The sequence below is a fragment of the Apiospora phragmitis genome (genome assembly GCF_038363925.1).
Source record: "Apiospora phragmitis strain CBS 135458 chromosome Unknown utg000011l:1.0-3236445.0:1.0-3240683.0, whole genome shotgun sequence".
Classification (NCBI taxonomy): Eukaryota; Fungi; Ascomycota; class Sordariomycetes; order Amphisphaeriales; family Apiosporaceae; genus Apiospora; species Apiospora phragmitis.
Window position 1 is genome coordinate 982,228 of NW_027117411.1, and position 13,057 is coordinate 995,284.

A 13,057-nucleotide genomic window follows, 5' to 3' on the forward strand; every position below is an offset into this window, starting at 1 on the left:
GTCTCAAACTAAAGAAGAAGCTAGAAAGAGGCGCAGCATTTGGTAAGAATGCCACGAGAATGCGCTCTTTATGTGTCGTGTTGTAGAGCAGCCCCGGAATCAGTGAACGCGAACTGGTCGGGCGTGTATTAGCCAACCGGGAAACTCTAGAGTTTTCGTTAGCGATCTAGTAACGAACTTGTCGCATTGTCCTGAGCTATACCATCTAGCTCTGTTACCAGCTACTCGTTTAGATGTCTAGCTGCCCCCTAGGGCATAGTACCCCTTGTTTGCTCGGTATTGTGAGATGAGTAGGAATTGGTCCCGGCAGCCACCATATCACAGAACCGGCAAATAATAGGCATCTACTTCTGCTAGCTTACAGTATGATTTTCATTGTTGAAAAGAAGGTGAGGCTCCGCGAGAAGACATCGCGATAGTGTAATCCATGTAAGCCCACCACAGCCGGGCTCGCGACCCAGCCATACCCTACACAGGGACAGCGATACATTCCAAAATAGTACCTTTGAGGTCTAACGGGCCATACAGTAGACGATTGCGCCTCCAAGATTGTCTCGATCGGGCCATTCATTGTACTCAGATTACCTATTTTATAGCTGCCCCTGAGTCTGGGCTTCATGGCTACCGAATGACTAGGCAGGTATCCTACCATGCACTTCAAATAACAAGACGGGAGAAACAAAATACGTCTGGTCACAGCGCATCAGCTCTCATAGACAGTCTTGCCGCATATGGCCCAAAGTAGTAGAGTACGTGATCGGATCAAATCAATGGGCTGACATCGCAACAGGAAGATGAGGACGTTACGGACCGCCCCATGTAAGCGCTGCTACGAAGGTCCAAGGAGTCAATCGGGTAAACACCAAAAACAGGTTGCTCTGCGCAGGCTACCATTACTGAGCAAACATTTTACGAAAGCCTCTTGAGGATAACCTTCTGTAATATAAGCCAACCTGTGCAGCTTACTACTGTTTATTAACAGGCCACTGAAAACTGCACCAATAGGCCAAGATTACTTTACGTACCTACCCACCTAGTTACTTTAATTGGAGACGGTGTATGTTTCCGCGCTGGCACTTGTTTGAGATGAACATTACCTTAAGTACGCTTTCCTGGTGCCTTTGCACAACTCGCAATCTTGATGCATGTCTCAGCTTCTCGTTTTCTATTTTAGAAAATAGAAAATAAACTTTGTATGACTTCTTCTAGTGAGGTAGTCAGGGAGAAAGAGACGCAAGCAACAAAGCAAGAAGGCAAGAACAAGCGCCCAGCACTCAGCACTGCCACATGCTTGGCATTTTCATCAGTGGACCAACAGCGTTGCAAAGCGTTGCTTTGAGACCCCCCCGGCCAAACAGATCAAACAGTCTTCTGGCTTCTGATCCCTTGGGAGGCGAGGGATCCCACACACGCACGTCAACCTTAGTACGTTCCAGACCTGCGCGGGGTATTGGCTGTCACAGCTTAAACGCCCAATGACGTCGGGCAAGAGGCCTCTCATGATGCGCAGAGTCGCAGCCTCGCCGCGTGATTTAAGCGCCTCGACGTACGTACATATGATGGTTGATGGTTGTTGGTTCATATCGTGCAGGGTCTGAAATAGAAAGAGACATACTCCGTACCCGGCAAATAACGAAGCGCTTAGCAGCACTCTTCTTTTCTCGAATCAATACGTCTTTTCTTGGTATTTCCATCCTTGGCCATTTTTAACCTTACGTACGATCGCATTCCAAGTGTTTTTGAATCATCGCAACAATACTTCCCAACTGCATGTCTGGTGTCATGGCGTCCGGACATAATGTGAGTATAGAACATTCACACCCCCCGTGTCGCTCGATATCCGTATAAACAATGGTACTAACCTATTTGCCAGGATCCGAAGTTGCTGGTAAGAGATTTACTTACCCTTGTCCTACCCTCAGCTCATTCTAACCCCAATTGCGCAGTACGCCATACAGGGCGTATCTGCCTACCACGTAACTGCCGGTAAGGAGGAATCTCTCACCCCAACCGGGCCACAGACTCTGTCCCTGTTGATGGTGCCGACCTCCTCGAGCTACGCCGACCCGGCCGCTTTCGACGGAGAAACACAGACGCCGTCCGACTTCTACCTGCATCTGCACGTCGATGAGAGCTTGGACATTCCTCTGCCGGCCACCACCCAAATCTACCACCAGCCTCCCCGAAGCTACCTTATTCCGCGATGGGATCTTGGCCCAGAAAGCGGCACCTTTTACGCGACTTGAGTTCCCTGAGATCGGCAGCCGCAAGGGACTCCAAGAGGATGTGGATACCTTTGAAACCATTCTGGCACAATGCACTGCATTCCTGGAGAGGGCGCCGCCCCCGAAAGCAGCAAAGAAAGCCAAAAGCCCTTCATCTGCCACTCCTTCCGCGGCTGGGTCACCCATAAGCACTAAGTCGAAAATGGCAACTAAAGAAGAAGTCCCTTCTTATCCCCCGCCGGCCTACAACCCAGCCTCATTCGCCCCAGGCGAGGCCTATGTACAGGGGAGCCACAGCGGGCCGGGGCAAGGTAGTCAGATCGTGCTTGTGGACGAAGAAGATGGCAGTGTTATCGGCGAGCTAGGTGAGGGGTATCAGATCGATGACAACGCGATCAAGCCAGGATCTAAAGGTCAGTGAAATTGGCAGAGGCACTGATGGAAACTTCTATCTAACGCAAGCTACTAGACCCTGTCGAGATTACACTCCCCACGGAGGGTGGTACGGGTACGCTAGCAGTCGCACCTGCATCCCCGGAGTTCCTGGAGATGGAATTACACCCAGCCTATAAGAAGTCGTTCCTGGTTTCCAAGGCCACCTATGCATCGCGTCTGATAGTCACTGGCTCGGATTTTATCACCAAGGGCCTGCAGACTTCGGCAGACAGCTTCACGCAAAAGACTAAACCGGCTGACAAGGCCGTCACGTTCACGCCGACTACCTATGATCGCGTGCGCCGCATTGGCAAGTTCTCTGGTAACGTAGCCGAACTGTCGTCCAAGACCGTGGGGCAAGTGAGTAAGGTTGCCCAGAACCTCGGGGCTTCTCTGGCTAAAAAGGGAACAAGGACGGCGGCCGGGGCTTTGGCCCGGACGGAAAGCCGATCGAGTCCTACAAGCCGGGCCTGCTAAACAAGAGCATGATGGCCTTCTCTACCATTGCTGATGGCATCGATTACGCGGGGCGAAATCTGCTGGCCTCCGGCTCGTCCGCTGCCACCAACGTGGTGACACATAAGTGGGGCAACGAGGCTGGCGAGCTGTCGAAGCACCTAGGCGGGAGCGTCAAGAACGTCGGCCTGGTGTACATTGACGTGACGGGAGTCTCACGTCGCGCGATCGTCAAGGCTGTGGGCAAGGGCATGGTGGTAGGGAGGGTCAAGGGAGGTGGTGAGATCGTGGTCGGCGATGATACCAGTGCCATGGGTGGCGATGGAGACCAGGTAGATCCTAAGACAAAACCGAGCTCCGACTCGGCCGGTACCAGCAGCGTAGCAAGTGGGAAGGGGAAGAATCCATTCAGCGGGAAATAGTTCGGCACACCTGGTGGGGAGAAGCAATATGAGTGGTGGTTGGCTTGGCCTGGGTTCTAAAGATGGAGTGGCAGTACTCCGTAAAGGGCTATACTTCGTAATCAATATTTGGTATATTCATACAATGAGTTGTTTCCAGTCAGCCTCTGCCATCTAGAGGATAATGAAATGGATGTTCCAACACAGTAATGAGCGGAGTGTTGTGGTGGTGCATGCTTACCTAGTATGCGCCGACACTATTTCTGACAAGAAACTAGCCACTATCATTAGAGTATTAAAACCCTTACAAGTAAGTAAGATGATATTTCATAATCTAGAGAAAAAGTACTGGCTCGGTTTGAGAAGTAATATGCATTAATGGCTTTATTTACTTTTCTCGTAGCTGCTTACTATTTCGTCACGTGATTCATGCCTTAACGCGTCTGTGCCAGTCGTTTAGAGGAGAAGGCAGCGTGTTCAACCCTCTGAAACTTGGGCAGGTGCCATGCTATGGCTTGAGAAACTGCCACGAGTACTATCTCTATCAAGGAGATAAATTCAAGGTTCATCAATGATAGCTGCGGCGGCCGTGCATGCTTTTGATACCTGTGGTGGTGCTTTTGGGCTTTTCACCTGTGATATTCTTTCCCAAGTTCACTACTTAATCAATCGCGTATAGACGACGACCTCGACCTGGCAATTCCCAAGCCGCAACGTATGGCTGGTAAACTACGCCTCCTAAACTAACACCACCTCAACGGAATCACACTTGGCCACTATCCGTACATCTTCATTCTGTGTCCTTTGGCCTCTGCCATGAACTTTTCACAATAAGCAACCCACCCACCTTGCAGTTCAACAGCCTCGAGTCTAGGGATGTGTCGGTACGAGTGTCTAGGGTCTATCATTCTCCTCTTACATGATATCAGCAACGCACTCTGGTTCAGGAAGCAGCCTCGTGACCTGAAAGAACCCAAAGAACCCGAGGTTTGGCTCTGAGCTTCCCTTGCTTGGCATCGATCTCTGTGTCATCCACCAGCTTCAGGATGCTGCACGAGATACTACTGTCGCTATCTGGGCACTCATCACCCCTCCTGCGGGAGGGGCGACTGGCAGAAACGGCGCAGCCCATTCTGTCGCCTCCGGAGCGGGATCTGCTGAAGACTGCCGCTCATTTGAGCGAACTTCACCGCAGTCTCATCAAGGCTACAGCTCAGATCAATGCATCGCATGGTTCAGTGATTTGTCGGGCCGTGTCCAATGCCATCGGCTCCATCCACCTGGCCGCTTTTCAGCGGAAGATACTAGAAGTAGAGAGCAGCATTCTCCGCAAGGATGCCGCTCTCGTTGGGGCCTACGACATTGTGCCTCTTACAGCAGTGGTAGGCGAGTTCTCAGACTGGATAATGAGAATGGAATGGCTATGGGACATAGTCCAGTTCATGCTCAGGAAGGACAAAAGTGGCTTGTGCACAGGGTCACAGCTAATGGATAAGCTCCGGAGTGAAATCCAGACTGGATATGCGGATATCGAGGAGGCGGCGCTGAGTCTCGCCAGAGTGGCAGAGACGGCATGGCTCAAGCAGGTTTCCGCTTGGGTTCTCTATGGTCGAGTCCCCAGCTTTGGAGCCCAAGACTTCTTCATCCAGGTGGATGTAGAGAGCGATCATGTAAGCAACATCACTCTTTTTCGGAAACATTATTGGTATTTTTTGAAAGCAGGGAGCTGATTGTGAGATGTAGGGATTCCAAATCGATGCGAGACTCTTGCCGGCATTCGTCAACGCTTCTACTGCATCATCGATGCTGTTTATTGGTACTTCTTTGAATCATGTACGGAGCAAAGCCGGATCTGAGTCCAGCGTTGGGGGTCTCGGCCATCTTTCTTCGCAGCTGCAGGAGCTATCAAAACTAACATTCCCTCTTGGTACGGCAGCATTTTCGAGAGCAATAACCAGCATTCGGCAGTACTTGTCTCAGACGACATTGCAGAAGCTTCTTCCTCGAGACAAGGTAGTGGAGATGCTGCATCTCCTGCGCGAGTTCTTTTTACTTGGGCGTGGTGAATTCGCAATGGCTCTGACCCAACAGGCCGATGAAAAGTTGAGGAACAGGTGGCATCGAGCAGATACCTTGGCCTATGAGAAACGCGACAAACTTGGCGCCGCAGTCGTCAAGGAAGGAGAAGTCGCCGCGGTCCTTTCCCGAGCTTGGGCTGTACTTGCTTCGATGCGGAGTGAACACGCAGAGGAAGATGAAGAATTGGAGCGTGCCAGGGACCTCATTCAACTCAATCTGTCCAAGAGCAGCGCAACAAACTCCGCGGAGAAACATGACAACTCTCCTACAGCCCTCACGCCATTTGGAAACTTGCTGTTCTCGGTGCCCGTCATCATGAGCTTACATATCCCCTCGCCGCTGGACCTGTTCCTCTCAACTGCAGACGTGGCGACGTACTCTTCTATCAATTCATACCTGCTCTCTATTCGGCGCGCACATCTTCGATTAACAGATCTGTGGAAGATCACATCTCTCCGCCGCCATCATCCACCGCCCCCGAGGCCGCCTTTCAGCATGAAGAAGGCCGGACAGAAAAAGACACGTACTCTCAGAGAGCGTTGGTCAGACCGGTCCTTGACTATGCGGAGCACGTGGACGACGAGTAGTGCTGCCATCTTTTTTCTCGCTGAAACCGAGGCGTATCTCCAAGTTGAGATTGTGGAAGGGCTCTGGGAACACTTCGAGCGATGGCTTGTTGGTCGAGAACCGTCCGGAAGTCGACCGCCAACTTCACAACAGCATAGGCAGCCTGAAGAAGGTGATGACGACTCAGGGCTGGAGGATAGCCAAACAATCCGACCTGATACTCGCCAGTATCCTCAGTCGGCTGTGAACCTCGCAGCTCACCGGGATCCGCAGACCCTCTCCATAGCCCATAGGATGTATCTCAGCGCCTTGACGCGTCGTCTCCTACTTACACAGCCAACCTTTACTGACCCGCTGTACCGATTCTTAGTTCACATAGACCGTTTGGTCGCTCTAGTACACCGCCTGCAAGACATCTGGACCGCACTAGACCTGGAGGCGGACGAAGGCGTTGTGGACGCTTTTTCCAACCTCGAGGCCGAAGAGATTGAAGTCAAGGCGCATATAGGCCAGATGGAGAATAAAGTCAAGAAGGGGGTAGAGGACGTGGTCGGGGTCTTGCGCAATCTCAGTATAGACTCCAAGTTCCTGGCGGATATGGAAGGCGAAGAGTTATACTCGGATGGGCAGGAATTTCTGAACGACGAACCGGGGCGGTATATACCAAAGAGGGTCGGCGGCGTTGACCGGCTCCTGATGAAGCTGGACTTTGGAGGATGGTTCAACAGTGGCATCGGCGCTGAGCACGACTAGCCAGCTTGATGTCCACTTATTATGGCCTACAGGTTAGGAGTTGGCCAGTATCATGATACACCGCCTATAGCGAAGCTACCTTGGAGGACACACCTCACAACAACATCACCTATGTTTATCACGGAGCCCTCTACACCACTGGTAGAAGGACACTAGAATAGATATCACTAGCATAGGCTATTGCGCAACTAATGCAGCTCGTATTTGTATGCGCCAAAATGTCAATTTGCTGTTGTTCGATACATTTCCTATTTCTGGCGCTGTGCCCTAGTGGCACAGCCGCCTACCTATTCCACCATGCCAATGCGGATTAACTGGACGACCCATCGTCGACAATGCCATAAAATAAAATAAAAAGAATCAACCTTCGAGCGAGAATCTTCTGTTTTCCCTGGTTGTCGTCATATGACCATATATATATATATACACGAGATATACCATTTTGTACACAGATGTAATGCATGTCCAGTATCCCTCAAACGCCATAACAGAAACATGAAAATGGAAATGACACGCTTCGAAATGAGTGCTGTAATATACCCCTGCCCAGAATAGGCGGGTCCTGTGTTATCCGCAAAATATATATTGTTGCCCGCCGCACAAAAATATGACGAAATGATAGAAAGAGCATTGTGACCGAGACACAATATAGGCTAGTCGGAGAGCTCAAGGCTGTAAGGTCGAGGTATGAATGTGTGTCATCAGTCATAACCCGCTCTTGGATGGAGGTGGGTTGCGTTCGGTCGCCAAATAGAAATCGAAACAAAACTTTGAGACGATAAAAGGACGTAGATAGTAAGCAAGTGCTCTGGTAGCACGAATTGGGCGATTCAGTCGTGGCCGGCGCCGCCCGCGCCACCTAATACGCTGCCACGGGCGTCGCCCAGTGTAACGGCCTCTGGGGGGCTGAATTGCGCCGGAACATGTGTTGTACAAAGGCTTTGGGCCTGCCGTACTCGAAATCCATCGCCTTGGGGATACTGATACGGCGAGGCTTGCGAGTATCCCAGGTCTCCTTGATGCAATCGTCAACAAGGGCCATGAGACCAGTAGAGACCACGACACTGCACGTAGTGTTAGAATATTGAAGCCGGGTTAAAATGTAGTCAGATCCATGGGCAAGCACTTACTCGGCGACATCGGTCATGGCATTGACGAGCTCCTCGTCGCTTAGCCACATGTGACACGGCGGTATCCAACCGCCGGCATTCTTGTCGTCCTCGACTTGGTTAGGCGAGCGGGTTTCGGGCACAATATGGGCCACCGGTGCTTTGTTCTGGCCATCTCGGAAGAGGTGGAAAGACACAACGTTGGTGAGCTTGTCCGTGACCCTTTTCCATGAGTACTTGTGGCCCCACCACTCGAAGTCATATCGCTTCGAGCCCTTGGATCCACAGCGGGCGATGTCGACTCTGGCATAGTTGGAGAACTCCAATTTGATGGCGTTGGTGGCGACGCCATGCGACTTCTGCCGCTTGGCTGCTTGGCTGAAATACGCCTGGAACTCATCCTCCTCTGCGTCGGCCGCCGAGTAGCTCGTGCCTGGCCGACTCTTGGTGGAAGATGAGGACCCAGCAGTACCCGTCCTCGCGGCACGGGGTCGCGGCAGGTTCTTCATCGCCGTGGACATAGAGCGCTGCAGACTGGGGCGGCCCTGGTCGGCCGGCTCGGTGAATCTCCGCTTCGAATTGCAGACCTCGCGGCCCGAGTCGCGGCAGTACCTCCTCAGCGAGAATTCCCGCTTGTTGAGGTCGTGCATGCGGAGGTGAAAGAGCTGGATCGTCTTCCTCCTGCGGCCGGACACGACCGTGTCGACCCGCAGGTTCATGTTGCCGTCCGAGGTAAAGTCGTCATGGCGAATGGAGAGGCGGTTCATGGAGGGGAACAGGGCTGCAAAGTCCGCGGGCGTGGACGGGCGAACGGTGGTGTCGACAATCTCATGCCGATATGTGGGTAGCGGAGGGATCTCGGTATAATCCACGCTGGCTCCCGACACGTCAACATCCTCGAGTTCGTCCAACGAGGCCCGGGACGAATACGTGTCGACCGACGAGCGAGAACATAGACTGGTCGAGGGCGAGAGGTCTGGCTTTTGATAATCCGGTTGAGGTCTGGACGCCTTTAATATCGAATTTTTGGTGGATGGTCTGGAGCTTTCGTAAAAAGAGGTGGGTGCAGTACTATGAGACTCATAAGACCCGGTACTTCTTTGAGAGTCTCGAGTGCTGGTGGTGTGATTTGACGAGCTGGTATATTGTCTTCGTGTCATTGTGACGGATGAGGGTAGGAAAGGGGGCTCATATGAAGAGGGATTCTTGTTTGCTATGCGCAAGTGGAAGAGGGGAGCGGGATGTTCATGGGCACATATATAAGTATTTCCATGGGAGCGGGACAGGTATGGGTATGCGTATAGGGTCCCAAGGGAGCGGTAAGCGCGTGGGACGGGGGAAATTATAGCTTTTGGAGCCTGAATTGGACCAAGGATAGATCTTAGATATACGGGTTGGTGCCTTGTGCCTTGTGGTGGTGGTGTATTGGTGAACTGGCGGACTGGGATATGCGAGCAGATGGGGCGGGATGAAACGCCTGGATGTGGACAAGACTGGAGGTGTCAGGTTTTGGGATGGACTTGGTTGGTCACGATTCTGATGGATGAGGTCCGTTTAAAAGCGACTGGAGTTTGTATGTCCATGTGTAATGTAGTCGAAGTGGACTTAAGGCGGGCAACGTTGGGTTTTCTCTGGGGGGGGGGGGTAAGGAGGTAAGCTGCTGATGTATGAAATGGAGACGCTGACTGACTGATGGTTGGGGGTGGTTGTCACTGTCCGCTATCCGCATACTACCTCTACTGCTACTACTACATCACTACCTACATATAATAATAATAATAATAATAATAATAATAATAATAATAATAATTGTTCAATGGTGCATGGTATGGGGTGGGATGGGGTGGAATGCGTGCGTTGCACCTCTCGAAGGGCCGCCGGTTCGCCCACGTCTGCGAGTAAAAACCGGAGCAGTCCCTCATTGGACTCAGCCTTTCCAGGGTCCGAGGTGGGAAGACCTGCCACCTGCAGTCTGCACACATGTGTCTGACTCTTAAGGTACCTGTTCACTAGACTCGGGATCGCAGGCTAAGATAGTTCCCGTTGGTGATGGACCCCGGTCGCTGTCACCGCCTGGGGCCGTAAGTGGTCGCACTCAGGTCCTGGGGTGACAAGCAAGGATCAGAGTGACTTCTTTTCTCCCTGCCTCCCTGTCGCCCACCCTAAGCTTGCCTACACATGCCTACGTAGCACACATCCGCAGCAGCAGTTCGTTCGTTGTCGCACACTGGTGTGGCGCGCTGCGTTGCGTTGCGTGACCCGGCAGTAGGAGTAGGTAGGCGGCCGGCTGTCAAAAGCACCATTAATTGTTGCTACTATGACATCTCCTTACCTATTATTACCGAGCAGGAAAAAGGTCGAAAGTAGGTGAAGAACCGCATGTGTGGTCTGGTCATGATGGTGCCACCACAGGCCATGACAATTGCTTGTCGGACTTGGCCAGTGTCCGACAACCTGAAGATGTAGATCGAGCTTCTGCTTGCCATCTAACAAGTGTCGGGGAGATCTGCTTTTGTCGAATCTTTCCATCCCAAATGACGTTGCTTAAGCATATCTCCGTTAGAGTATACATGCATTCATCCCGTAGATGTCGTCTGTGGCAGGAGGTGCTTGGAGCTTCGAATTTCTGTGGCGTGCCATACCGCTCGAGCTTCCTTCCCAAGCTTCCGTCCATAGCTCTGCTGCCTGACAAACGCTCCTAACCTACACCCGTCTTCCGAATACACCGCTCAATGAATGCACAAACAATTATTTCCAGGCTGCTTACCTTACCTAGTCAGTAGTGGTAAATTTCACAAAAGCTAGCAAAATCGGCTGTGAGCAATTGTCTGGCTATTCTGACTCCATCCCGTACTTACTTACTCAACGCCTGCATGCTGTATGCGTCTTCTTTGTCATCTATGCACAATTGGTTCTATCGGAACCTGTTGTACTCTGCGAAGGGTTCACATGACAGCCATCGATACGCGTATAATTGGGCAGTAGGGCTGGTAGGCCCCTTATGCTGTGCTCTTGAGGGACGGACGGTGCTTCTCGTTGCGATTCCACCGAAATGCGCTGCGTGGGGTGCCTGTCTCTGCCGTCCATTCAAGCCACTCTCATCGAGAGCATGGCGCAAGGAAAGGCAGGTAACAGCAACACAGCACCGCCCATCATTCCTTCGGAACCACAGACGGCTGCCCTTGGGGCCTCTCTTTAGGAATCCCGACAAGCACCGTTGCCTATCGCCTAATATGAGTCGTATCGCATCGCAAAACGCAATGCCTAGTGGCCCATAGCCTATTTGTCTGGGCCACTTGGAGTCACTCCCGCCTCGGCCATCGTGGGATGCCTCCTTGGGAACTCCCCAAGACGACGGCGGTCGTCGTACGTGGCAATCCTCCGAGGCTGGCCGTCTATCGTGATGCCCAACTTAACTTGCCTAGGTATAGCCTTTTTGAGCGCGCTTACCAGAATACCGTCTAGCCTAGTGGCACACCACTCAGCAAACAAGGCGTCGTCGCATTTCCCACCCGTCGTCGATGCGCAGCACCTTGCACTTTCACGGAGCCAATCGCTCGTTTGCGACGTTTGCATTGGGCCTCACTTCAAGCCACAGCCAGTGTGGTCTAGCCAAGCTCTCAATAACCCAACACTCCCCCTCCCAGGCCACCGTTAGCTCGGTCTCACTTGTCTAGAGTCTAGACGTCCACTGTGGCCGGCACAGCATGCTTGAATAGGCAATGTGTCTGACTTCACTTAATATATCGTGCTGGCCGAGACGAAACAGAGTAACGTCGTGAATGCAAGCTGGATACCGTTACACCAAGACCCGACGGACTCACGTCTGCTCGTGGCCATCTACATTGGGTGTTATGGCAGATGCGCTCTCCACACTCTTCTCTGCTTCCATGCATGGCGCTTGTCCGCTACGGTGCATCAGTCCTCCTTCCTTGCAAGATTGAAGGACTCTACAGACGCATCATGGAAGCATTAGTGTCCTCGTTCTACGGGGTTTTTGTGGCCTGCTGCAGGTCGTCCACTATGGGCCTCTGGTGTGTCAGCCTCTCATTGGCTGGCAGGTTTGCGCCTGAAGCTCGATTTGCTTATCTATCTTTCTAAGGCACACACGCAATACCTGTTACCACGTGCTTGTGACCGTACTGCACGGAGCTTCGTGCTGCGATACATGCCCGCGGTCGAGTTATCCTCTTTATGGAAGACTGACGTATCGATGGTAGCAGGTTGGGTCGATATGGGTCTGTCTCCCTGGCTGTCATCTCTGCATCCCCAACTGTCGTTTACCTTCGGGGGTAGGAAACAGACCCAAGAAGGCAATTGACAGTACCCTCACAGAACGACCTATAGCTAATCACAGAACTCGAGGGATAGTGAATGGATGATCCCTCTTGGGGTGCCTATCATCCACCAAATGAGATTCTTGGGACGTTGTGCTCCTGACTAGCCCTTTAGGCCCCGTCATGCATGATGGTTTCACTTGGATGAGCATGCCGTGACCCGGGAGTACTCCGAGCTTTTGGAATCTGATATATCGCCTTCTACGGATATCACATCATGTCACTTCCATATTGCTGACGGGCTACAGCAGGCGCATATGTTTGCTAAGGGAGGCTCTCGCTAAAGGCTACCCAACATTACATCATTGCGCTTGTCAATTTCAACCACAATCGGCTTCACGATAGCATGCGTATTATTCGATACCCACCCACGCACCCCACACATGCAGGTTACCGAAATCGGGCATGGAATCTGGCACAGGGTGTTGATTTGGCCGCTATTGTGACCCCATTGACGCAATGTTTGGTAACGTATAGGATGGATGCGCTCTCGACGACGAAGACTGCGGCTAGGCAGGCACCAAACAAAGTGGTAGGAGGCAGGAGGTAGGAGTTCGGACTATGATGATCTTTGACTAATGGCTGCTCGAGGATCGCTGTATCTGTCAAGGACAGCGACGATCTTTCCATGATCTCTCCATGACCCAAACTTAGCTTGCATCCATTGCCCAGAATGAGCTGTCAGTGCATAGCCG

General features: G+C 52.1%; 3 protein-coding genes across 3 annotated transcripts; 2 read left to right on the forward strand and 1 right to left on the reverse strand.

Moving 5' to 3' along the window:
* Window positions 1-1,770: 1,770 nt before the first annotated feature.
* PG994_013098 (uncharacterized protein) lies at window positions 1,771-3,538 on the forward strand (the record flags this gene model as incomplete). Its single annotated transcript, XM_066864507.1, has 6 exons — window positions 1,771-1,800; window positions 1,874-1,888; window positions 1,947-2,123; window positions 2,221-2,638; window positions 2,695-3,020; window positions 3,074-3,538. The coding sequence occupies 6 exons, from the start codon at window positions 1,771-1,773 to the stop codon at window positions 3,536-3,538; spliced, it is 1,431 nt and encodes a 476-aa protein (XP_066709468.1).
* A 1,025-nt stretch (window positions 3,539-4,563) lies between these two features.
* On the forward strand, window positions 4,564-6,916 carry PG994_013099 (gamma-tubulin complex component GCP4; the record flags this gene model as incomplete). The annotated part of the gene is made up of 2 exons (XM_066864508.1): window positions 4,564-5,187; window positions 5,261-6,916. The coding sequence occupies 2 exons, from the start codon at window positions 4,564-4,566 to the stop codon at window positions 6,914-6,916; spliced, it is 2,280 nt and encodes a 759-aa protein (XP_066709469.1).
* Window positions 6,917-7,775: 859 nt separating this feature from the next.
* On the reverse strand, window positions 7,776-9,185 carry PG994_013100 (uncharacterized protein; the record flags this gene model as incomplete). Its single annotated transcript, XM_066864509.1, has 2 exons — window positions 7,776-7,980; window positions 8,047-9,185. 2 exons carry the CDS (start codon window positions 9,183-9,185, stop codon window positions 7,776-7,778), a joined length of 1,344 nt encoding a protein of 447 aa, XP_066709470.1.
* Window positions 9,186-13,057: the final 3,872 nt, after the last annotated feature.